This window comes from Gavia stellata, chromosome 9 (assembly GCF_030936135.1).
Source record: "Gavia stellata isolate bGavSte3 chromosome 9, bGavSte3.hap2, whole genome shotgun sequence".
Lineage (NCBI taxonomy): Eukaryota > Metazoa > Chordata > Aves > Gaviiformes > Gaviidae > Gavia > Gavia stellata.
The window spans coordinates 35020434-35047176 of NC_082602.1; the positions used below are offsets into that span (position 1 = coordinate 35020434).

The 26743-nt window shown below is 39.1% G+C and overlaps 1 protein-coding gene across 1 annotated transcript; it reads left to right on the top strand.

Moving 5' to 3' along the window:
- The first annotated feature begins 48 nt into the window (after window positions 1-48).
- SEC23IP (SEC23 interacting protein) lies at window positions 49-26629 on the top strand. Its single transcript, XM_059820967.1, is given in 22 exon segments — window positions 49-128; window positions 130-241; window positions 243-359; window positions 361-532; window positions 4282-4807; window positions 6762-6961; window positions 7492-7685; window positions 8031-8120; window positions 9418-9538; window positions 9863-9952; window positions 10611-10752; window positions 12111-12319; window positions 12993-13111; window positions 13706-13876; window positions 14250-14345; window positions 14517-14723; window positions 15360-15515; window positions 16284-16386; window positions 17727-17912; window positions 18820-18982; window positions 22009-22109; window positions 25444-26629. Coding segments are annotated over 21 exon segments (3336 nt in total). The 3' UTR covers window positions 22091-22109; window positions 25444-26629.
- Window positions 26630-26743: the final 114 nt, after the last annotated feature.

The following is a 26743-nucleotide window of genomic DNA, read 5'->3' on the forward strand; positions in this document are numbered from 1 at the left end:
GTGGCTGCTGAGGGGATCCCGGCCCCGCCCGGCCCGCGCTCACCGAAGATGCCCTGCACGATGCTGAAGGGGTTGTTGAGCCAGTCGGCTACGCACGGCATGGCGGGGGCGAGGGCAGGCAGGGGGGCTGCCGGCACTCTGCAGCCGCCAACTCCCGCTCGCAAGCCTAGCACGGGGGCTCCACACTTCCGCCCTCCTCCTCCTCCTCCTCCTCTTCCTGCGGCAATGGCGGCACTGCCCGGGCCGGGCCCGCCTTCTCCTCCTCACCCGTACGCGGAGAGGCCGTCAGGGCGCGTCGCCGCCGCCGCCATCTTAGGAGCGGGCAGAGCGGTGAGGGCGGAAGGGGCTGGGCCGCCGCGGGGGAAGGGACGTGGCCGGGGTGCAGCTATGGCGGCGGCGAAGCCCGGGGCTACCGGTGGTGGTACCAACTTGCTCTTCTCTTCCTCCGCTACCGAGTTCAACTTCACCGTGCCCTTCATCCCGGTCAGCCAGGCCCCGGCTGTACCGCCGGGCCCCGCTCTGCTGGCAGCCGGTAGGGAGGGCGGCCGGGGGCGCTGAGGGGCCGCCGTGAGGGAAGCAGGAGGGCGCGGAGGGGTTGCCTGGAAGGCCGGCAGCTCGCCGGGCTCCCCCGCCATCCCCGCTCCGCGCCGCCGGTTAACGGGCTGTGGGGTCGGTAGGAGCCCTGGGGAGCCGAGCCGGGGCCTGCCAAGGGGTGCCGCGGGCCTGGTCGGCGTCTGGGCCCGCTATGTGTCGGTTAGACCCTAATCGTCTCTCTAGGACTCTCTGATCTGCCTTAATGCTTCAGGGAAGACAAGCTGCTTGAGATGTATATGTTCCGCTTTCTTGCGTGTGCTTAATACTTGGTTTTTAGCTCTGCGTCTAGGGAGAGGGGATGATTATCACGTTTTCAGTTCATTGATTGTCATAGTTCTTTCAGGAATTAGAAGTTGTCAGTACTTCCATTCGGGGGTGTACTTTGTGTTTTCACTTTTTTTAAGCTCCTTTTCCATGTTACCTTCTGTTTTCCCTGTGTGAGAATAGCATGCTAATCAAGCATCTTAAATTCCCTTTGTTAATTTAACCGTGGTTTTAATATTCTTTCCTCTAAAGCCTTAATGGTGTTCCAAACACGTGCACATGCAACTTAGAACCTGATGCTCAAACAGTTTCAGATAAAGGAATGGATTTTTCTGGAGATGCGTTCAGTCTGAAACAGTAGAAATGCATCCAGAAGTCAAATATTTTAAGTTTTACTGCATTGGTACATGTTGAGTCCAAAATGCAAGACTTGATTTCACTGCTGTTGTGTCTTAATTAAAAAAAGTATTAATATAGCTGGAAATCAGTGGAGCAAATCTCTGTAGATTTGATAAAATATTTGCCAAGTATGGCTTTGAAACATTTTTTTTAGATCAACTATGGTTTTTTGGGTGGGAGGGATAAAAGCATTGGAATATTATTCCTACTTACCTGAGGTATTGAGGTAGTTGATACATTTACTACTTCCATTGTGCAGTCTTTATAGTATTTATTTCTTGCAAATATACATTGTTTTTCATTTAAAAAAAAGTAATTTTTAAGTGCTAGTCTGGCTAGTAGCTTTGCACAGATGACTGTCATGTGGCAACTTCCTGAAGGCTTTGAAGCTAGCCAGGGACAAAACGTGATGGGATTTCATTAATGTGATGGATCGTATGCTCCCCATGTCACTTAAAATTTGATTGGATGAAGATTCATAGTTTTGCAGCTGGAGTGAATTTCAGGGCCAGAGGTTGTGCCACGTTCCATGCCTGTCCAAGTAAGGCCCCGGCCCGGTTAAATGTTCTGTTTCTGTGGTCCGTTGCACTCACCATTTGTCCAGCCAGGTGTCGTAGGGATCTGGCGGCGTAGAGCAGTTCGCGTCTTGAATCACAGTTTGAAGCAGGAAACAACAAGCTCTTGAATTTTAAGTTGTGTGAAATGGGATAAGAATTGATCTCAGGAATTGTTTGACATCTGACAGCCAACATTAGGAACCTCTGTGCAGTCATACATTTGTATCTCCAAGAGTGAGTAATAAGTGTTTTGTGCTTTGCAGTTTGACGATAGAAGATACATTCCCTCGCTCGGGTGTGGGTGAAGTAACCGATATACTTACTGTAGATAGAGAGGAGTGTTCCCAATGAGGAAGTGGACTAATGTCACTTGTGGTTGTCAGGTGACAATCTGTAAATGACAAGGTACCACCTTATACAGGGAGGGATATACAGGAGGTTGTCTCACGGTCACTGTTGAAGAAAGACTGTTTTGTATACGGGAAGAATACTGTCCTTGTATGTCAAAGCTGTACACTCACAGGAAATTTTAAAATTTGTATGAAGTGCTGCTTTTTCTGCCAGTCTGGGCTTGTGTTCCAACGTAGCTTTTTGCGAAATCAGAAAACGGCAAAGTAATATATTGTGTTGGAAAACTGTATGTGTGTGTGCGCATGTATATATATGTATAATTTTTGTTTTGGCAGAACTTTTGTCAACCTCATTTTGCAAGGAAAGATATGGTTAGACTAAATTTCCGAAACCTAGTTGAAATTGGAGAATAGCATGTGTTCTGTGAACGGGCATTTGGTAAAGGCCTTGAGAACTCTTCAGCGCATTGCTGCATGTTTATTGTGATCTGACCTGGTGAGGTGAATTGCCTGATCCGCTACCGGTTATTTTGGAAAGCAGAGAATTGACATTGTGGTATATAGTATGCTTCTCTCCATTCCACAATGTTTATGAAATGTGAAAGGAAGAAGAATATTATTGTTTTGAAGTTGAGACCTTTTATTTAGTATAAATGGCTATTCTGCTTGTAGTTGGGAGATGATTCATAGGCCTGACTTTATAGTGGTCACTGCTTATACATGGTTTTAGTATTCTTCACACGAGGTTTCACATACGTAGGTTTTGGGGTTTGTTCATCAAAGTGGAATAAAATGGTATAGGTGAAAGTAAGAGAAATTGATAAATGCAGGTGATGCTTGCCTCAAGTTGACACCGTCTGAAAAGACTACTAAATAAAAAACGGTTAAAATAGTTCTTTTTAGTCATGGCAGCTGCTTCTTTTATGATTAGTTAATTAGAACAGCAGCTTCCTAGGGAGACTTCTCTGTGGATTCCCTAGTGCTCCCTTGATACAGTTATGTTGGCTGTGGATAAAGACATTTGTTATTGGCTGCTCGTAGCTGCAGAGATGCTTGGTCTCTCTCTTTGGCTGGGGACTGAGTAGCAGAGAAGCAATGATAGCTCTGTGGTTTCTTCCCCACAGCCTGGGGATTGATTGCCAGAGCAGATGACAACACTGTCGTGACTTCTGCAGATTGCATTGGGTGCTTGCAAGGTGTTCTTCCCTCAGCAGGCAGTGATGCTCAGACCATCCCAGGTTTAACTGAGTTTACTGCAAGACCTGTGACAATGTCAAACCACTTTTCTCCCCGCTTGTTACTAGATCACTGCAAAGCAGAAAACTGTGACCAGGACCTGGTTTATGTATTTTCTCAATGCGAAAGGGCAGTCATGGCCTTGCACCTTTTTAAGCCCTCTCCTGCAATTATGCAGAATGAGGATTTATTTTTCTGCACCAGAGATTTAGCTCTTGTGCCAGTTTAGAGTAGAATTTTTAGACAGAACTGGACTAAGTCTTGCTCATCAAGTGACTTGGAGTGATGAGTTGTGGCCTCCTTGCAAGTCAAATGGGAAACCTGCCGAGGGCACTGCTGAAGGAGCACGCGAGAATGGATTGCTTAATCAATAGGTTTGGTCTCTTTTGGAATGTACTTAAGCTCTACTTTTGAATTTGATCTTGGAATTCTGAAAACTAGAGCATAAAGTCCTATGCTTGGTAACTGTTTTAATGGTAAAAGGAAATTAACCAAGGCTGCTTTTGCATTTGGTAGGCATAAGATAAATTGAAGGGATTTTAGTGTCCTGGAAGCAGGGATCTTTGCCAAGTTGGCTTGAGAAGGCCCTGTCTTCAGTCATACTTTGGTCTCTTATTTCAGATTTTTAATTTTTGTTGCTTTATCTGTGTACACTGAGTGACTTTTATGGTCCATTTTAAATGTTCTTGAAGACTTGGTATCTTTTGTTTCATTTTATGGTATGTTTAATCATCAAGGATGTGTAAGCTTTGTAATGCTTTTAGCTTTATGGGGGTCAGCAGTTTTAGAAATAGCTGATAACGTTACAGAACATTTTGACTGCATACACTAACTGGTTTGAACCTCTCACAATGTCTTTAGGGATCTTTTTGTTTTTGCAGATGATTCTGCAGACGTTGGTGAAGAGGACAGCTTCTTGGGTCAGACTTCTGCCAGCTCCAATCCACCACAGACTTTCAACTATTTCTCTCAAGTCCCTAGTAGCAGTGATCCTTTTGGAAGTATTGGGCAGCCACCCTTAACAACCGTTGCACCACCTGTTGGAGCACCAGCCTTCTCCAGGCCTCCAACTTCACTTCCGCTTGTGTCTGGGTCACAAGATGGGCAAAATACCTTTTCACCTCATATTCCCAAGTCACAGTCGTCTTACAGTGCACCACCTACTTCACAGGTGGGAGTCACCGCTTATCAGACGACTCCACAGAGCGGTCCCCCGCCTGCAAATGCGCCTACTCTTCCCCAAGGAACATCTCAGCATGGGTATAACCCTTACCGGCACACCACCCTGAGCAGCAGAGCTAACCCATACCTTACTCCGCCACAGCTGCAACAGAGTCACGCACCTGCTCACCCACCATCCTCTGTACCACCCGTCCAGATGTATCAGACACCTCCAGGGTCATTGACACAGGTATATAAATAATTTCTGATGTCCTGGTACCAGAACAAAACAATTTAATTCACTTTCCTCTTTGAATTGCATATTTTATCTTCTGAAGATTTTTCTTTTCCCCCAGAAAATCCCAGAAAAAGTCTTGAACCATTTCTGATAGCAAAATCTTTTCACTAGAACTAGCCTGGAACTGTTGCTTTAGGAAAACTTCCTGATCTCTGAAGTAAGTGTACCCTGAGGCTGTATCTACATTCGCCTCTGGCATCAGAATCAAAGCCAGGTTGTGAAGTTCTGTTGCTCTTTTCTGTCTGTTACTGAGCTTGGTGCCATTTCAGCTGTGCTGCCGCATTGTTTGTGCCTCGGCTGTAAATGAGGTCATTCAGCCATTTGCAAGATATGGGCTAAAAATCTCTTTTCAAGCTGGTTTTGCTGGTGAAGCCAGGTTGAGGATTTTGTGTGATGTAAAGCATTAATCTCCATTCTTTTTCACCTTCACAAAGTCATTATTAAAATAATGGAAATGGATTAGTAATAACCTGACAAGTTTTCCTTGAAAACAACGAAAATGGTTTTTATTTTGCCTGAGCTATTGCTATATTGCTGCTATTGTGAATAAAGAGTAGGAAGATTATATAATGACAAAAACCATAGCAAAGGCAGTAGAACCTGAACAGTCTGGAGATTTAGATGAAAAAACTTCAGAACTTCACACATTTCATAGAATGATATGGGTTGGAAGGGACCTCTGGAGATCACCTAGTCCAATGTCCCCACCAGAGCAGGTTCACCTGGAGCAGGTTGCACAGGAATGTGTCCAGGTGAGTTTGGAGTATCTCCAGAGAAGGAGACTCCACAGCCTCTCTGGGCAGCCTCTTCCAGTGCTCTGCCACCCTCAAAGGAAAGAAGTTCCTCCTCATGTTTAGATGGACCTTCCTATGACCAAGTTTGTGCCCGTTACGTCTCGTCCTGTCACTGGGCACCACTGAAAAAAGACTGGCCCCATCCTCCTGGCACCGACCCCTCCAGTATTTATAAGCAGTGATAAGATGCCCCCACAGTCTTCTCTTCTCCAGACTAAAAAGAGCCAAGTCCCTCAGCCTTTCCTCATAAGAAAGATGTTTCATCCCCCTAACCCTCTTCGCAGCCCTTTGCTGTACCCCCTCCAGCAGTTGCCTGTCCTTGAACTGGGGAGCCCAGAACTGGACACAGGACTCCCGATGCGGCCTCACCAGGGCAGAGTAGAGGGGGAGGAGAACCTCCCTCGACCCGCTTGCCACACTCTTCTTGATTCTTGATTTTTGTATTTGTACTATATATATATATTTTTTTTTCAAATGTATTGACCAAAGCAGTTGTTACTGCTGACATCACTTGCTTTTAGTTGTAGTAACTGGGATCTTTGTACAATTTGTATGAAATCAGCTTTATGTAGGCTATAGTCCCTTTCAAAATCAGTTATTTTTCGGTGTCCCTGAGGCTACATTAGAGTTTGAAATCTGCCTGTCCTGATCACGTTGCAGGAAGAGAGCTGTTACTGAGGTGGGCACTTGTTAAAAATGACAATTTTTATGCGAAAATGTAATTATGTATAACTGGATAATGAGAAGAATATGTTTTTGTTTTCATGTCAAATTTGGTGGCCGTAAGAAAAAAGCTCAGCCTAATTTTTGAAAATTTAAGAATATTTTAAATCTTACTGGTTTTAGGTAGTCAAGGTGCTAGACCATAACAGTTTTTAAAAGTATTTGTGGGAACGAAATTCACATCCTTTCTCAATTTGAAAAGGTGTAAGTTTTCAAAAACATGATAAAGTGGACAACTTGTCTGTAACACTTTTAGAATGAAGGAGAATGTTCTTGGGGGGGAAAAAAACATTAGAAATAAAGGCTCAGAGTGTTCTCTATAGCAAAGTATAGATCAGTTCTGTAAAAACTATGTAAGATTGAGGTGAAGAACTCGTATGTGTTTTCAATTTCCACAGTCTCAGTCGCAGCTCCGAGCTCCCAGGCCTGCAGGTCCACTGGTCCAGGCACCTCCTGTTTTGCTACAGAACCAATATGAGCCAGTTCAGCCACACTGGTTCTACTGTAAGGAGGTGGAGGACAAGCAAATATGGATGCCATTCAGCATTCTGGATTCTGCAAAACTAGAGGAAGTCTATAATTCTGGTAAGTTATGAAAATCTTAATTGTAGCTTACTCAGAGGTGAACAGAAGGATTAGAAGGAAGATGTTAGAGTAATGCCACTCACATATGAAAGAGTGATATGGCAGTAATAAGTAATATTAATAAATATCTCGAAGATGTGTTTTGTGCCACTTTATTTACTCACTTACATTATCTGTTGCTTGATGCTGTCGGTGTTAAGATGTACATCCCTAGTGGATATCGCATTTTCACATAGAACTCCTAGTTATCTGTGTCTTGGTTTGCCTTTTTGTTAAACTCTGTCAACTCTGGAGTCAGTATTCATATTTGGAAGTTGTTCAAAGCTTTTTTTTTTTGTTGTGTACAGAGCATGTAGAAGCATTTTAAGAGCCACGCAATGGTTGCCTGATATTATGAAGCTTCTCTTCCATAGTATAAATATCTGTCTTAATAACTTAATATTCATCACAGAAGTGACTGGGGCTGGGGCGAGAGAGAAAGAAGATTGTATGTGTTAGTATTGTAACTGAGTGTGACTTCTGTGTCATAGTCCAGCCCGATCCTGAGAGTGTGGTTCTGAGCACTGATGGCGGACGCTATGATGTATACCTGTATGACAGAATGAGGAAAGCTGTTTACTGGGAAGAAGAGCCTTCTGAAGTGAGACGATGCATGTGGTTTTATAAGGGAGACAAGGATAGCCGGTTTATTCCTTACACTGAGGATTTTAGTGATAAGCTAGAGGTTAGTATTACCTTTACATAAACTTCATGAAGAACGTGATAGTTCTTTGTATTTATGACCTTAGATATACTTCTTTGTGTTTCATTAAAATGATTTCCAGACTGCATTTTCTGGAACGTAAGTAAGCAAATCCTGGAAAGGGGAGTGGCTGGAAGGCCACGTTGCTCATGCATAGGTCCTGCACCGCTATGACCTAAAATCGACTTGTGTAGTGCTTCACGCGACACTTTTGTATAAATAAAGTTTTGTAAATTATAACCTTATTGCTACAGATGCTGCACAAGGCCAAAAAATAGTTTGTCTGAGAAGGCATACTGATTTTGTGTAACTTTTTTGCTGTTTCAGGCAGAATATAAAAGGGCTGTAACTACAAATCAATGGCATCGGCGACTTGAATTCCCAAACGGGGAGACAATTGTTATGCATAATCCCAAGGTAATAGATTTTGGCGATTGGTTCTCAAAGAATTCACTAGGGGTGAATAAGCAGATGGATGGAAGCATGAATTGAATGCAGTCTTAGTCTTGCTTGAAGTGTATTTGTTGATTGTTTTGGATATGTGTGCATTAAAGATGATAAAGTTTATAGAACACTGAACTCCTGCTTGCTTCAGAGTGCTGTCATGTGATTAAAAGACAATGCTTTCTGAAACCTAAGAAGAATAAGGGTTTGCATAGTAAATATTTCGACTAAGTGTAGCTGGCAGCAAATGGGAGGCAATTTGAATTAGTTTAGCCTCAGACAGTCTGTACCAAATGGAAGGTAATGTAAACTAAGAGCTTTCATGTGGAGAAGAGCGTTAATCTAACTATAAGGTAATTAGTTTGTGTATTTAAGCCATGAGAAGTCTTCCACTGCAACTATTTTTAGGCCATGAGAAAGTATAGCAAAAAAAGCTTTAAAAGTTATTCTAAATACTCGGCTAATAGTCTCATGTGATTAAAACATGGCCTTCAGCCTTATTGATCAATGCTGTTAACTGTTCACTTATCACAGATGCTGTAATTAATAAATAAAATAAGCCAAGGGCCGGAAAGGATCATGGTTGCTCCTACTTTAAGCACTTAACGCTGGTTAAGGAGTTCTGTGCAGTAAAAACCTAGAGAAGGAGCGCTTAAATCACTTGGTGTCATATATGAGTTCAGACTATACTGAGTCAGTGTAAGTCTTATAAACAGCCATGCTACTGAATTCCCCCTTTCTAGGATTTCTGGGCTACTTTGAATGTTGTTGTCCTTCCCTGAAAAGCAAAAAGCACTGGCGCTTTTTTTTTTCATTCCCACATCATAGAGCAATTGTAAATAGGGGTAGTGTTCAGTTTCCTCACATAGGGGATTACTGTTTAAGGAAGGGTGGATACTGGGGTCTAGGGAAGAGGAGTTTGAATAATGCTTGTTTGAGGAGCTAGAATTGTTAAGAATCACTGAGCAGGCTAGCTTCTTCAACTAGTGGTTACTTTTGTTTAAGTCATCTGATTGCTTTTCAAACTAATGAGAATTATCTGTGTTATTTTGGAATCTAGTTTTAATGAAGCTGTCACTGCCACAGGTAGTAGCCCTAGGGTTTTCTAAGGCTTTTTTTTGCTGATGTGCTAATTAAAGAAAACAGTTGTCTCAGATGCAAGGTAAAGCAATCGAACAAAAACTGTGTTAAACCATGCAATGCTTTCAGGCTAAAAATACAAATCATAAGGGGTTTTTGTGTTTATAAGTGGACAATGTATTTTTTTCAGGTCATAGTTCAGTTCCAACCTTCTGCCACACCAGATGAATGGGGCACCACTCAAGATGGTCAGGCAAGACCAAGGGTAGTAAAACGTGGAATTGATGATGACCATGATGAAATTCCTGATGGTATGTGATTACCGTATGTGAGTCTGCAGCTTGAGCAGTCAGTTCGCTTCTGTGCAACAGTTGGACAACAGTGGGTGGAGCGGCAATGCACTGTTTGTGCCTAGAGTCTAAAGATTAAAGTTGTTCCTTAGCGTAAGCTGCTTGAAAGAGGTTATCTGGTTTTGGTTTTTTTAATCAAAGGAGTCCTGTGGGCTGTGTTATATCCTGAACCATATTATGTAATAGGCTTTATAAAGCAAGTATATCTTAAGGTGGCTTGACTCTAAACTTCACCACTGCAGTACATATTGGTACTCTGAATTTTTTTATTTTCTTTTTCTACAGGAGAAATGTCCCAAATTGACCATCTAGTATTTATGGTTCATGGCATAGGTCCTGTATGCGACTTGAGATTTAGAAGCATTGTTGAATGTGGTAAGTTTTTGCTTGTTTAATGAGTAGTTGTATTCTTAACTGTTTAAATGTGGCCCTCCATATCTCATATTTAGATAAGCATGTCATTTTTTTTAAAAAAAAAGAAGTCTTTAATGTTAAGAAGTTCAATTCCTGGTGGGATTTTTTCTTGGTTATTTTCCAAAAGCAGAATCTGTGGTTTGTCAGACTTACAGCTTTAACTGTTATTATTAGTCCTCAATATTAGACTTGCAGAGTGGTTTGGGTTTTGGGGTGTGTGGGGTGTGGTTTTTTTTGTGGTGTGGGTGTATGTGTTTGCTTTGTGTGGTTTGTGTGTGTGGTGGTGTTTGTGTGGGGTGGTTTTTTGTTTGCTTTTTTGTTTTTTTTTTAAATACACTCCAGCACAACTGAGTAAATTAAGAAGGCCATGTCTGGTCATGGAGTAAAAATGCATTCATTGTGAGATAAACAGAAGCTTGCTAGAAAATCCACTTTTTAAAAAAATATATTTTCTTATAGTTAGAGTAGTAATACTTGCAAAGATTTTTCCACTTCACAGTTTCCTTCATTTATATTTTGACAAAGTCTGAAATTGGAGGAAGGAGAAAAAAAAAAAGAGTATTTGTGTGTTACTTGAGTACTGCTACTATCACATTTTCATTACTCCTCTTCTTTACAGTTGATGATTTTAGGACTGTTTCTCTGAAGTTGTTGCAGACTCACTTTAAGAAATCTTTAGAGGAACGTAAAGTGAGCAGGGTGGAATTCCTCCCAGTTCATTGGCATAGCTCTCTGCATGGAGATGCAACAGGTGTGGACAGGTGAGTATATTGTTTAATGTTGTGAACTTCATACAAGCAGCATCTTAACGGTTTTTGTAAAGTGGATAAAAAGAGAAGTTAATATGCTCTTTATGCTAGATGAATAAACGAATGACTGGGTTACAAAAGAGAAATGCTAATTTTTTATTAATTTATATTTTGATGAGTATAGGGAAAGTGGAAAGGCATGTGGAGTATTTTCTCTTTTTTATTTTCATGACACTGAGTGACAGGATACATATACACACACACTTTTTCAGTACTGCATTTTCATGAAAGTGGCTAACGCATTGATACATGCTGATGAGTGAGTGTGTAGAGATAGTGATTATAAGTATGAGGTGATGAGTATGGAGATGTATTGTCCAGCAACAGGTATGTACAATTTAGAGTGGAGTTTTCTCTCCTGTACCTTCCTGCAGTCTCATTGAGTCTGACTCTAGGAGATGTCAGTGTCCTCTTTCTGAGGAAGGCACTCTGAGCCCTCTGACCAGTCCCAGAGTAGTACCTGAATTATGATTAGGTGGTTGAGCTAAGGTTTGGTGTTTCGGGGTGTGTTTTTGAAACAAAGTGTCTATATTTGCATAGAAGTGTTACACCATCTTAAAATCTGTTTTAAAATCACTTCTTGGTGCCTATCCCTTTGGTGTTGCTTGACATTTCAACCTGTTTTCTCTTGCTGAAAGACGGAGAAGTAGAAATTGTGAGGGTAGCAACCTGTACCGCTTAGAGCGTGCACTGGTGTTCTCCAGACTGTTCTAGCTCAGTCAAGTCATACTGCTTTTCTATAGTCTTAGTTGTTTATTCTCATTTGAACACTGCATTATCATGAGGAGTAGAGATCCTCATTCTGTTAATCAAACCAGGCAATGATAACTAACTAAGGCAGTCTCAGTTCTCTAGCAACTCCATTGCAGCTGCCTTAATGCCGGGCAGGCACGTGGTGATGCCAAGCTTTTTCTCCAAGAGGAGAGTATTATGTTGCCTGCTACTTCAATTTCACCTTCAGTTTTTATATGCAAGTTCTTTTCCTCCTCCATTTCTACCAATCTGCTCACAAAAGTTCCCTGTTACTATATGAGAGCAGTGTTGGAACAGAGAAGAGATTATTTCAGGCATCCCTTCAGCCTGGAGAGAAAAAAGGGAGCTGTAGCTTTCTCAAATACGTACAATCAGCAGATAGCACTAATGTATGAATATGCAACAAGGCCAGAAGACTATGTTTTTTTAATGTCTGTAGAGATCATATCTGTAGTATTTATACTGCGGTTCTACTACCTGTCATTTCAAAAGTTAACGAAGTTCTTATCTGCATTTCTTTAAAGGCATTCATGCTTCTAATGATTTTGTGTTACTAGGAACATTAAAAAAATCACTTTGCCGAGCATTGGACGCCTGCGCCACTTCACCAATGAAACACTCCTTGACATACTGTTTTACAACAGCCCCACCTACTGCCAGACGATTGTGGATAAAGTGGGGATGGAAATGAATCGTTTGTATGCACTTTTCATGAGTCGCAACCCAGACTTCAAAGGAGGAGTGTCTGTGGCTGGGCACAGTTTAGGTAATTATCTAGGAAATTGATTTGGGATAAAACCAGCATTTTTACACTAAGGGAAATGGAACCTTCATTAATCATAAGGCTAAAATTGGCTGATAGGGCATGGCTGTCTTTCAGAATACTGCTGACTAAAAGTCAAACACCTCTCAATAGCTAAGTTTATAAAGCTTTGAGAGAAAGTTAATACTTCATGGATGCATGCATTTCCCCCCCCCATTTAGTTTCCTTCATGAAGACTTAGAGTCTAATTTGTGTTTAAAAGTTGACAGGTTATCTGGTGTCCTGTTAGGTAGGTAACTTCTGTGTCTTGGAACTCCAATTAGTAAAAGTAAGATAATTTTTTGGAACATAGAATAAGTGTTATAAAGACATATGACATACTAGTTTGGGCTGGTACTTTTCCTCCAGTTTGGCAAGCAGTCTAAGATAGTTAAGGAAAGGTAGTTTAATCATGGCAGCTACATAAAGCTATTTCACATGAACAGGGTGGTGGTGGGGGAAGTTTTCTTTTTGCTGAGAATGATCATGTTCAGGTTAGTATGTGGGTATTTTAGTTTTAATTCAGCCATCTTTTTTGATCAATCTATACATTGCTATTGCATATAAATCTTGCTTAGGATTTAGGGGTAGTAAAATCTGATATTTTTCCCAAGGCAACTTTAACTCCTGTTTCCAGGTTCCTTAATTCTATTTGACATATTGTCTAACCAAAAGGACTTGGCTTCATCAGTAAATACTGGACCGTTCCCTGGTGTTAATGGGACTGTAAAGGATGTGGCTGTTCATGACAAACAGGTAATTTGCATGCCAATCTTTACAGGCAAATACATCTGATATTTTCAGCAACTTTTTCTTCAGTTTTCAGAATTCATTAGCTGAAACATGGTTATGGGTTCTGATAGTACATTTTAACATGTTAATGGAAATGTGCAGTTTTGTAAATATTGTCAGTTCTCAGGACAAACTATTTGCATCTCTCAAGTTCCAAGTAGACTGGTAATGGGATTTGATCATGAACATCATCTTTGGCCCTTGTGGACACATAACTTGATCTTAACAGTATCTGAATGGTGGGGGAGATGCGTAAGAGAGAAAGAATCTATCTGTATTCAGGCCAGAAACAGTGACCAGTTGTTTGATGATTAAAAGGAAATGTTGGAAAGCTCAAGCAACATTTTGCCTCTCTTAGTAATTTTTAAATATGTATTTTGCTGGTCTGTTATTAGTGGAAAATCTGTATCCTGCTTTACTAAAAAAGGGTGTAAATTTACAAAGCTTACATAATAATTTTTTTAAGAGAAAGTAATTAAACTTGTATTTGCTTGCTGCATATTGGCTTTTCACTGTTAGATGGTGTGATTCTGTTTCTGTGCTGTTTTTTTTTTTAAGATGACTGAAGATACCAGTTCCTTGGGCTCCTCAATTACTACTTCTGGTGATGACCTTTGTGAGCCTGAAGTAGATGATGATGTTCCTACTTTGCAGAAGACTCTCGAAATGCTTAGTTTGTCGGACTATGCAAGCACATTTGAAAAGGAGCGAATTGACATGGAGTCTCTGGTACGATAATGTTCAGTTGACTTACGGGGATTGCCAGGGTGTGGAGGTTTATGTTTGGGGTTTTTTGTGGGCTTGTTTTGTTTTGTTTTCTTTATGAGTTTAGTATACCATGAGGCATGAAAGCATTGCAAAGGGGTAAGATAATTAATGTCTGACACGAAGACCAAATGTTGTGTGACTTTTTTTTTTTTCCTTGTGGTTTTTTCCCCAATTATTTTAGGGCATTTTGTATCATGTCTTTTTAATTTTTTTTGTAATTTCTGTAGCTTTATAAAATGTCTTATCTAATTCATAAGTCATTGCGAATAAAAAATGATCTATGTTACTAGAAAAGTTATAAAGTATGCTTTGATGTGCCTGGGTTTTTTTTTAGCTGATGTGTACAGTCGATGACCTGAAGGAAATGGGGATACCTCTTGGACCAAGAAAGAAAATAGCTAATTTTGTAAAAGACAGAGCCGCCAAGCAGGTAAATACATTTTTCAGGAATGAAATAAAAAGTTGTTAAGCAAATGTAACTGTCTTTCTTGGTGTGGAGTAACTTCTTTAACACACTTGTGAACATCATGGATATATTAAAGGAATTTTGACAACTGTGAAATAAACTTTTTTTCCCTGGTTTTGAAACTTGTCTCAAAAGGAACAAAAGAAAGCAGTAGCAGAAAAGAAAGCAGTGCTGGCTGCCACACTCCAAACTCAAGAAGATGCCCAGAAAGCAAAAGAGACCGTTAGTTCTGTCTCCCCTTCAGAGTCTGGTCAGCTGCACTCAAAGAGGAAGCTTCCAGTTGGTGCATCTGTTTCTTCTGTGAACATTGACTATGAGTATTTTGAAGTTGGAACTGGCCAGGTGAGAATATATAGATTTAAATGATTCATTTGGAACAATGCTGTCCTTTTGCTTGTTTTTTTTTTTTTTTTAATGTTGATGACTTTGTGCTACTTCCCTTGATTGTTGTACAAAAGTTACGTTTACACAGAACTTTGGTGGGAGGGAGGGCTGGGAGAGTGGGTTAGATTACTGAAAAGCAAAACTTATTATAACAGGGATGCGGCTACAATTCATTTTTTCTTTCAGCAGTGAGTGAGCTGTAAACACAGTTCTGTTCCAGAAGCAGAACTGTGTGAATGACATAATATTGAATGGTTCTGTGGCTTTAAAGTTAACATAGTAGCCTAAATTGATCCATGTATGCTGTTAGACTTAACTTAAAAACGAAACCTCGAAGACTTCCTGTTTTAAATAAATTTTTTAAATTTTTTCGTACTTTTGAATTTTGTCTAAAAAAGCATTTTAATATTATAGTATTAATATGTACTAGTACTATGGTATTAGTATGGAAGAGGGCAATGCAGCTGAAGCTTCCTGGAAGTATTGTGAGCATGTGGTTGATTTAATACGCAACTTGTTTTTCCTTCCTAGCTAAGCATCACACTAACTAGCTGGCAGTTCTGAGAAATTATATATCTGATTTCTGTCTGGTAGGTTTCCGTTGTTTACAGTGCGTTGGACTTTGAACCGGATATTTTCTTTGCTCTTGGTTCTCCTATTGGTGTGTTCCTTACTGTGAGAGGTGTGGAGAAGATTGATGAAAACTACAGGCTTCCTACTTGCAAGGGATTCTTCAATATCTATCATCCAGTGAGTAAGCATTACTTTTGAGATTTGATTTTAGTTGATGCAGATGACAACAATGCAGAATACTAAGTTTTAACCTCTGAGAATTACACCTCCTGTTCTCATATGTACATTTCCCAAAATGCCCTTTTTAAAAAAAAAAATGACCCAACTGAAATAGATATTCCAAATATTTGTGGTCTTTACTGCAGAAGTGAAGTAGAGCTGGCTATAGGTTCCATACCTAGCATTCTAGGTATGGGTTGGCTTGATAATATTTTCCCTGTTCTTTTTCAGAGCTTAAAGAACTTTTTTTAAAAATTTTTTTTCATTAATTTCAAGTCAGTCTTGTAGATGTTTAAAAAGTGTTTGTATTTGAGCCATTTACAGGACTTTTCTGAGTTTCCAGTTTAGATTCTGGAAAATTTAGAAATCCTTAGAAGTTTTGCAGTGCATGCAGTATATTTGTCCTCTTCTGTCCCATCTAGTTTAACAATTAAACAGTGACATGTTGGTAGAGATCATCAGAGTGCAAGAAAATTTTGCTGCTCTTTCACTGTTGTGTTTCCTCTTTAGAATCTCTGTTTGTAGGAGAACAAGACCTAATTAGTTAATGAACCTGCTTAATCTTACGATTAAACTAAATGGTCATGAACTGGGTTTCTGTAAACTGAAATAGAACAAAATTCAAAAATGGTTCTCTATTAATCATAAATAGTTTTTTTTCACTGAAATGTGATAATTAGGATAATTTCTAAGATAACTAAATGTCCGTGTGTTTTTTCTTAACAGCTTGATCCAGTAGCTTACAGGTTAGAACCAATGATCATTGAAGACATGGATCTAAAACCAGTTCTCATTCCACATCATAAAGGCAGAAAAAGACTTCATCTGGGTAAAAAGAAAACTTATTTCATATATGGATCTCATTCCTAATTTACTCATTTGATGCATTAGAATATAGTAAAATTTCAAGAGGCTAATGAATGTTCCTGGATATCTGACTCCATGTTTTTCCTAAACATCAGAGGGGATTCCTCCCACCCCATAAGTTGGGCATTCACAATTGGATTCAGATGTAATAATTGTAATTCATCCAGATTTGAGCTTCTAATTACTAAAGTTCCATTTTAAAACTGCTGTCCATCGCTTGTTCACCTTAATTTCAAAGATGATGTGAAACAGAAACTAGATTTACTGGTTTCTTTTACTTTGTCCCTAATGACCACCATGAAGTGTTTAACCAGTGTCTGTTCGGTATTGGAAACATTGAGGAAAAAGGTGGTTCCATAGCTGTGGTGGGCAGGGACTGGATTTTGTTGCTCACGAGTACACATCAGATCAAGGTGCTATACTTAAATTTTGCATACCTAATAAGGAAAGTTAGTTTTGCTGTACAGTTGACAATATTACTGTTGTACAAGTTCACAGAGCCCTCCTGAAAGCCTGTCTGCAGGCATTTGGACGGAGAAATTCTGCAGCATCTATACTTTAGAATGCTACATTAGAATAAGTCTGCTTTCCTAGATTAGACAAGGTACTTGTTAAGGAATGTTTTAGGTTACAACTCTCAAAAAGTGTGTATAGTAAAGGAGAAAAATATGGTCTGTTGCTCTTCACTGGGTTTTCTTTGGTGTAGCTGAATGTTCCATGGAATAGTCATGAGCCCTGATCTGACAGACCCATGTCTGTCATGGGTCTGATCTAACCAGTTATTGTGAAGAGCTCTCCTTCTCTCCTTCATCCTACTGAGCTGTAGCAGAATTACAGGCTAGAGTTGTCTGGGAATGCTTCTCCAAATTCACTACTACTGCAAGAGGCATTGGCAGCTCTTCTGGTCTCTTCTGCTATGCTGGAGTTTGAAACTAGCTTCTCTATATTTTTCCTTTAGTGTAGGATGTTAGGAGTGATTGTGGGGGGTGGTGGTGGTGTTGAGGGATTGGCTGGTGTAGCTATTTTTGTGGACCCTTCTGGACTTGGAGGCTGTTGGGCTATTTCCTGTGCTAGTAGGTGTTAATTCATTGACCCATATAGTGAGAAATGGTGTATTTACTACATTTCACCTAATCTTTTTAAATGAAATAGAGAAGCACGAAACCCACGTTCATGATGTAGCAGGCCTGTTTCTTCTAATAATTGGGATTTTTTGAACAGGTTTTAATCATTCTGGTTTTAGTTTATAATTTTAAATCCTTCTACTATGGTGATTTATTTATTTATTTATTTATTTATTAGAGTTGAAAGACTCGCTGTCTCGTATGGGATCTGATCTGAAACAGGGTTTTATTAGCTCTTTGAAGAGTGCGTGGCAGACCCTTAATGAATTTGCACGTGCTCATACATCTTCAACTCAGCTACAAGCGGAACTGGAGAAAGTAGCTAACCAAATTAAAGAGGAAGAAGAAAAGCAAGTGGTAGAAGGTATGTGGACACATTATTGGTTTTCTTATAACTTTCAATCTCAAATTAGTAGAAAATTGAACATCCTAGTGACTGCCTCCTGTTGATTTTCCCGACCCTATTAAGGAGGCCTCTGTGCTTTGGAGTATTAATGTTAAATGTAAGATCTATTTTTGTCTTTTTAGGACAGGGAAAGTTAACTTTTATTGAAGCTTGTTTTAGGCTTGAGTTTGTATAACCTTTCAACTTTCTGTTAGAAGGGCAGGTTTCTAAATCAGTTGTGTTTTCTTTCCTTTCAGGGCAAATTAGTACAAATAAATATTTATTTGTGAGGTTTACTCTCTTCAGTAGTGTTCTGCTGAGTTTTTGGGATGAGCTAAGAAGCATTTAAGTATGTTAACAGAAGAAAATGCTGCTGAGGAAAATAAACTTAAGTTAGTTATAAATAGTACCCCTAATGATACCAAGGGCAGGCTTCTCAGTTGTGAATTATCTGTCAGTGTTTTGTAATGCTGGCTTTATCTGTACTTGCAAAGACAAAACATGCCTTCTAGTTTAAATTGAGGATAGTGATTGACTCTATGCAAGGAGGATGTGAAAATAGATTATTTCGGGTTATTTGGTTGTGGAATGACTGGATCTGTCTATGTATATAAACAGTGGGGTTTGTTTTTAAAATTGTTCAGCTACTACTTTATGTGACCTGTTCTTCAAACAAACTCTCTTTAAATTGTCATGAAAGAAATAAGCCTACAGTTCCAGTAACCTTTCTGAATTACGCAGCGGCATGCTAGTCAGTTGAGGCTGTTGTTACTGTCTTATTGCAAGCACTTGGAAATTACAGCAGGGAAAATGTGTGATATTTCCTGATTATAGTCAAGCAGGCTGTGCTTGAAAATAGTTTAAATCTTAAACTCTTTAATTTCAGCTGAAAAGATCACTGAAAGTCCAGACCCTCCAAAAGATGAAGACTTTTTAGTGAAGGTTGGAATGCTAAATGGAGGACGTCGTATTGATTATGTTCTACAAGAAAAACCAATAGAAAGCTTCAATGAATACCTTTTTGCTTTACAGAGTCATTTGTGCTACTGGTAAGAGGAAATATTTGTGATTCTATAAATACTGCTTTTCAGATATAACTGTATATCTTTAAATGTTGGTAATGACATGCCTACCATTTATCTTACTCCTATTGTCTGTTATTTACCTGTGACCAGTATGATAATAGCTATAATCATGCTTCCTGTCTTGAGCATTTTATAATGAAAACTCAGGTGATCTCTGTCAAAAGTCATGCCCTAGTGTTTCCCTTCAAGTACGTTTTGACAAAAATAGCTGGGTTTATATACACAGATCTATTTTTCAGGCTACTTCTGATTTGAGAAGTTAATCGGTTGGTCTTTTTGCAACGTTTATAAAGCTACCAGAATAGAAGTTGTTCCAGTGGTTGATGTGTATGCCTATGGCTTAGGAGACCTGAGTGTTCTGGGTCTTTGTAATCTTTGAAATCTTTGGAAAAGACAACTGGTGAGTTGGGATACGAGCTCCTCATCACTTGATTCTGAAATAACCCCTCATTTGGAAAGATGTTGCCTTCCCACACAAGCATACTGTAAAGATAAATTTGTTATACTCTGGATGCTCAAGTGTTATATAAGTGAGACGATTCCAGTATTAAGATAAGCAGTATGTGTGACTGTCCAGGAATGTCAGTCTCAAGGTGTTGCACCTAGATGTCACTATTAGCTAATCTCATTTCAAAATAAAATTCTGTGTTAGCACAAAGTAAATGAATCTATTCTCCTGTTTGCAATAAAGACATTGCACGCTGGTCTCTTGAACTTTGACGCCCAAAAGACACACCTTTAGCTACAATCATTTTCAGAACAAGGAGAGCTCTATGAGCATTTTGACAACTCTAGTGTTTCAAATAAAACTGTTCATGAAGGAATTGTATTAGGCTATTACTTCTTCACGTTGGAATGAAATTGCTGGATATTGATGCTCTGCTACCAAAGATTAACAAATAAAGGGAAGAAAAAGGGCACAGTCGTTCTTCCTGTGAATTTGGGTGGTTATGATTTACCACTTGTGTACAGCGGTTGCTGATATACAGAACAATTTATAGAACATGTAGCAGAGTTTGGTGTCATCATGTAGTCAGAGCTGCAGTACACCATTGCCTTATCTGGCTTTGGATTTACTTTTTTGTAAGTGCTTACGTGTTTCAAATGGAGAAAGATAAAATTCCGTTTATAGGAATATCAGTAACTAGTGACCTGTTGTATTTGCCCTTATGAGTTGCTCTCTTTTTTTTGTTTTTTGGTAGGTCATATACAATGACATACCATAAAATAAAGCACGCATGAAAATACACAAGATGTGGAATGGTAGAGCAAAGCATGTGTAAACTGTATTTGGCAACACGATAGCACACCTTTATGTGTAGTAGACAAGCTGGGATGTCAGTTGCTGAGCTGTGCAAAATGCTATTGGTGGAGAGGAGTGACTTTTTTTGTCTGTTTTTGAAGGTTTTGATTTGCAATAGCTAATAATTTTTACAAGCAGGCATTTTTTACAGAGGTTAAAACATGGAATTGAAAGCATTACCTGAAGGATATTATTAAAGTCAATATCACTTACATTGTTAAAGATCAGTAGCTGCCAGAGAAGCGATTATCAAGGCTGCAGTGCTGATGTGTGCCAGCACTGTTGGGCATTGTGCTCTGGCAGGGTTCCCTGAGCAGTCGGTGACCCAGTGGTGGCAGTGCCGTTTCGTGGGTAGAGTTGAAGGAATGGGGAGTTCTTTTCCACAAGGCGGCAGCCGATCATTGCCAGGTTTTTAAAAATTTGCTACCTATAGCTTTTTTTTGTCATTCAAGTAAGGAAGATAAGCATGATGATTAATTACCCAAATAGGAGAGTGTGTTTTGGTTTTGTTTTTTCTTTTTTTTTGGAGGGGGTTGGTGGGGGAAGCCTAAACCGAAATGATCTGTATGTTAGCGAAAACAGAGCTTCCGTGTTGATCCTTCTGCTTGCTTGTTTGCTTGTTCGTTTAATAGTGGAGACCATCAAGAAATGTGGTTAATATCTCTATGCTCAGTTGTGGAAAATATCTGTAGTCCCTTAGCTTGCATGTTTAACTCTGTCCTGGTGCTCTGTAAATGATGTTCCTCATGTTTGGAGGATCACAGTTCTAACTGTTTAAATCTCCTTTACTGTCTCTCTCTGTCCCTTCTTTCAAAAAGCATGGGGAGCTACCCTTACCTAATAACTCTGCAGCTTTGGAACTTTGTTAAAATATTCCTGTTTAACTTTGTTGGTTTTTTACAGTGGTTGTTACTCTTTTTATATTTATGTGCATTTAAATAGCATTTTATAGAAAAATAAGAAAATTAAGCCTGTCCATGTTAAATTTAAATTAAGATAGCCTGAAGCTTTGATTTTGAAAAGGAGAGGGAAAACACCAGCTTAGAAACACGGAACTTGAATTATATTAATATATTTAAGTTATTTGAGAACTTCCTTATTTTTTAGTGGTAAGGAAGAGAGGAAGACTGTGGATATTTAATATAGTCTATTTACAAGGAAGTGCTAGCCAGTTAGGAGAGAAGAACGACAATATTGCTGACAGAACTGGCAAGGCTGAGTTTTGACATCGGGCTGATAGATGCAGCAGAGCAAGTAAAGGAAGAAAGCCTTGACAAATAGAATGTATTCTTGGTGGAATACACTCAGGAGCCCATCGCAGACAAAAAAGTGATAGATTATTTGAGGAGATTTAAGCCAAATGAGTAACATCAAAGAAGCGGATAGAGAAGGGGCTTTCAAGTTGCAGCCATAGTAAGTTACGGAGGACAGAGTGGGGGAAAAATGCAGTAGAAAAAGGTAAATGCATAGGCTAGGGCTGATAGCAGAAATAATCCAAAACTAATGAGTTGTAGCTCAAAGGAATTTGGTAGTGGTAAAGCCATGTTCCTGAAAGATAAGGACTAGGGCAATAGGTTGTGTAAACGTTTTAGAGAGCTGGAATGGAATGAAGTGTGGCTTACAAGAATTAGAACATGGACCATACCAAAATAACACTTTTTTTTTTTTTTTTTTAAATTCTCCATAGGGGATCTGAAGACACTGCCTTGCTGTTTCTCAAAGAAATATACAAAACTATGAGTATCAATCCTGAGCAGCCACAACATTGATGTATAGAAACATGAATTTGTAAGTTTGTTCTAGTATAACTTATGTACTCACATTAAATTCAGCTGTAACTTAGATGTCTTTACTTTCCCTTTTTCCTCTGAAGTTTGTTATGAAGCAGGCAGCCACAAAGTGTCATTTTGATTGCAAAAACAATTTCTAGACTTAAATGCAGGGGAAGTCTTCAAGTTCTTGCCCCCCTTCATTCCCAAAAGATACCTGATAATAGAGTTTTTGTTATGGGATAATACTTGTCAGTACAAATATGTCAAAAAATATGTTTTCTCTTTATCATGTTTCTCCCCCAATTCAGTTGTTCGGTGAATGTTCAAGCATAGGAAAACTTGGTGATGTTGGATATGATGAAACTTCATTTACAGTGCAGTAGATTAAAGAACACCAACAGTGTTCCACTGTTGTAATGTGCATATTGTTGACCAAATGTGCAAACGGTTGACCAATTGTGTACATGTATGCCAGGGAAGAAGTTGCTCCTCTCCTAAGAAGGTGTTAAACATCGGTAGTAATAAATCACTGAATGAGACTTCTATATATGCCAGTATTTTATTATCTTTGTATAGCTTAAGAATTTCAGTAGAACAAATGAAACGATATAGGATGGAAGTTGGTTCACTTTGAAAAGAAATTAAATACACAATATAACTGAGTATCTTAGATCTGAAATATACTTGCAGGTATTTTATTTTAAGATGCGTGTGTCCTAGCTTAGGATCTGTATTGTACCAGTTTGCATCACTAGATGTTGTAGAAAAGGCTGTATTCTCTTTTGAGAGGCAAGGAGGAAGAAATACGCACTTTGCCTTTTTGGAATCAGACAACAAGATAGTTTCTGATGTATTTCTTCATTTTTCAGAAGAACTGATAATGTCAAGGTACATAAATACCCAGTATAAAGAGAAATACTTGGCATTTCAGAGGAATATTCTAGATATCTTTAACTGCTACCATACAGTTTTAGTAGTCTTTTGTAACAGAATGCTTCTGATGGTCAGTTGATAGCATCTTTTTTCAAAATGAATTGTCATAGTTGATCAAATGCATTTTTTTAACACTTGGCCAAATAATAGGAAAAAGGCACTGTTTGGCTGCGCAGCTCTGACAGTGGTGTATCAGTTATCGCAATGGTTTATGCAGAGTCTCAAGTCATAGTTGCAGAATTTTTTCTCTGCTTTTATTTCTTTATGACTGCTTAGGGTGAAATCATACGAAGCTTATGGCTACGGAAATAACTTTCAGTCTCACTGGAGGGGGATGGGATGTCATAATTTATCACCGCAAAGCTAAAAGTGGATTTGTTGCTTAGCTTCAGTAGACACTGGGATAATTGTATTTTTCACTGAGAGCTACACAGTTGGAGGACGGTTTAGCAGGATGTCATGCAACAAAGCACAGTCAAGGAGTCTGTGTCGTTGTAATACCATTAGGAATTGCTCAGAACTTCTCTCAGCGCTTGCTTGACTGAACAGCATTTGAGACTAGGATTCAGATCCCAGAGGCTTAAATGGGAGGGCAGTTAGAGCCCACTGGGTTGCACTTAATGACAAGTGATATCTTGGGACGGCTGCACACTACAAGACCAGGATCTTTTTTACATGAGAAGAAATGTCTCTACATATGCTGTGTAAAATATTATCGTGTAAGTCTCGCAGTAGGGAAAAGGAAAATTCTCCCCCAGTGGTAGACGGTAGTCAGGTAGGGTTGGCATGGGGGTTTTTGGGTTTTTTCTTTTTCTTTTTTCTTTTCTTTTAAGACCTTCAAATGTGAAGGGTGGCAGTGTGAAGGTAATGGGTTATCCAGCAGTGCCTATGACAGCAACGTCCATTTACCTATCTAGAAGTAGATTATATGAAGAAACAGCCTCTCTCTATTTGTGGGCTGCTCGAGGGAAAGAGTAAAGGCTAAAGGTATCTCTGGGCTCCCTCTTCATACTTTTCATGTTAATTGATTTGAATGCTGAGACCTGGCCACTTCCCTGCTTTGATGTGCACAGCTACCTCTTGCTGTCCAATTTAATTTCATGGTGTCTGCTGTGAGCAGAGGGAAGGAGGCAGGATCTACTAGCCTGCTTGCCTCTTCTCAGGGATGTTGATCTTTGTGGTGCAGTTGGCCAGTGCAGATCCTTTTAACTTCTTGGGGACTGTGGTAATCTTGGAGCAGATAAAAATTTAGCAGAGGCAAGCTAAGAGAGGAGCCAGATGTTTGTTTTTATCTCTGGTCTGAATTAGCTGATTGTTTTGGAGAGATGGAGGGAGTTGGCCAAACAGTGTTCTTAAAAGCAGAAGAGGGACTAAGGTGGCCACTGTGCTTCATCATATGGAGGATGAATTTTGAAAGCGAGGAAGGGGACCATTGATGCACAGCATCTGCTGCATAGCATGTTTTTGTAGTGTTGTGTCTTGGGAGGGCAATTTTTTGACATCTGTGGGTAATTTACTCTTAAATAGATTATCTAAAATTACATATGTGAAGAATTGGTTGCACTTAAAATTGGTGAGTAGCTACCAGTATCTGTTTCCTTCTACTCACTGATAAAATAGTACCAATGGTATTAAAAACTCTTGAGTTCTACTTTTATTTTGTATGAGTGACTTGATTTAGCTCTTCTAGATCATCTTGAAGCTGTTCTTTGTGAAATAGTAATACAGGGTTTCATGTGAACAGTGTAAAGAAGTGCTTGGGACAACTTTAACACATAAATTGAAGATTTCATTTCCTGTATCTGTTTTGGTAACTTGATTGAAAGGAAACTGAAAATGCTAAGATGTCTTTAATTTACTCTTGCAAATGAGAATTTTGTAAAATTAGTAAAATGTAGCCACCACTAGCCTTTTATTGTTTTTAATAGATTTACATGAGTATCTATCACTGTGTTGGTTAGAAGGTTTGTTTAAGTCACTATAAACCCTCTCTATATTATTTTTACAGTTCTTTTTAGAGGGTCCCAGTGAGGGAGGAGAATGCCCCAGCATATTAAAGCTCAGATGTATAAACTATTGCATCTTTATTTCTATCTCTAAATAGAGTAGGATAATTTATTACCATAAATTAAAGAATCTAGTAGCTAATTAAAATGTATAGTGAATGACATCCTATGCGCAGTTATGAGCTCTTTCTGTTTCTAATTGTAATTGTCAATTTGTGTCCACAAAAACTATATTTCAGGAGCTTACTGTATTAAAAAATTGATGAAAAATGTGTATGGGTTTTTAGATCTCTATGAGTCCTCTTGAAATTGAATGTTGGAATATTTAATTTTATTAGTACTACTGCAGGAATAGAAAACCTGATCTATTTCATATTTTCCATATGTACATGTTCTGTTTTCTCTGTACAGCCATACCTGTTGCTCTGACAGACCTGGAAAAAAACTCTTGGAAGAACATCTAGTATTTTCATGGTTACAGGTGACAGGATAAGCGTCAGACTTTTTCCCTGCCAGTCTGGAACTTGTTCGGATTCTACCTTCTTGTGTCACTCCAAGCAAACTTAAATTTTGAGATGATCAGTGCTGTCATTCGAGAGATGGGTGGAACGACACAATTTTGATCTTAAATCAGTTTAATTGTACAGTTGCCAAGTATGAAGTGATCACCAAAGAAGTTTTTTTGGCATGCAAATCATTACTTCTGTCCTTCAGCTATCCTGTCTCAGCTGGCTGTCAAACATGCTTTGCCTGTCAAGGCAGCATGTCCTTATTAAAAAGGACTTATTGAGAAACAGCAATAATCTGCTTTTCTTGACATGTTTGTTGGTCCACCTTTTAAAAATAAAATGTGAACTGTAGTTATAACCATCTTTAATACAGATTACACAAAACAGTTCATATTTACTAAAAACTAGCAACCAGAATAATTTCCTTACTATTGTAAGTGTGATGGAGATTATTTTATAACGACATTCTTAAGCCTCTGTTAAGAGTTTTATTGTGGCTTTTTTTTTAAGTAAAAATGAACTTTTGACTTTGAAAACGTTAGAAGTTTGTTACAGGTAGTTCAGTGTTCACATCTCCTGAAATGAAGAACAATTTAAAATAACATTTTGATCTGGTAATTAAGGTAATTTTAGTGAAACGAGGCTGTGGTTGTGAGAACTAAAATACTTACCTTGACCTTGCTGTTTAATGTCTCAAAACAGTTAATGTAAATAAATGAATCTGAAGCTTATGGGCGCTAGATAATATCGAGGTCCAGGCTCACAATCCAGACTCTGTTTTCATGTAATGAAGTTGAAATGAGTTGGGTAGTATGAAATCCTTTGAATTCGTGTCTCTGAATACTGAGCTTCTGTAGCTTTCTTCTGGCTTCAACTTAGATGCAAATTGTGGCTTTTCTTAATATTAGTGACTTAACCTTACTACTGACTATTTGCTCTGTTATTGCAGTAAATGCATTTTGAAATGCAGTATGTTTTTTTTCTTGGTATATGTAAAAATACACATGATTGTGTATATATTTTGGTTATTATAATTAAAAATACCTTACTTCCAGTGGGTCTTTATGGCAAGGTTTTGTATTTCATCACAGAAAATAGGTTGGAAGGGACCTCTGGAGAGGTTACCTAGTCCAACTTCCCTGCTCAAGGCAGGAGGGGCTTAGATGGCTGTTCAAGGATGGAGATCCTTCACCTCTCTGGGC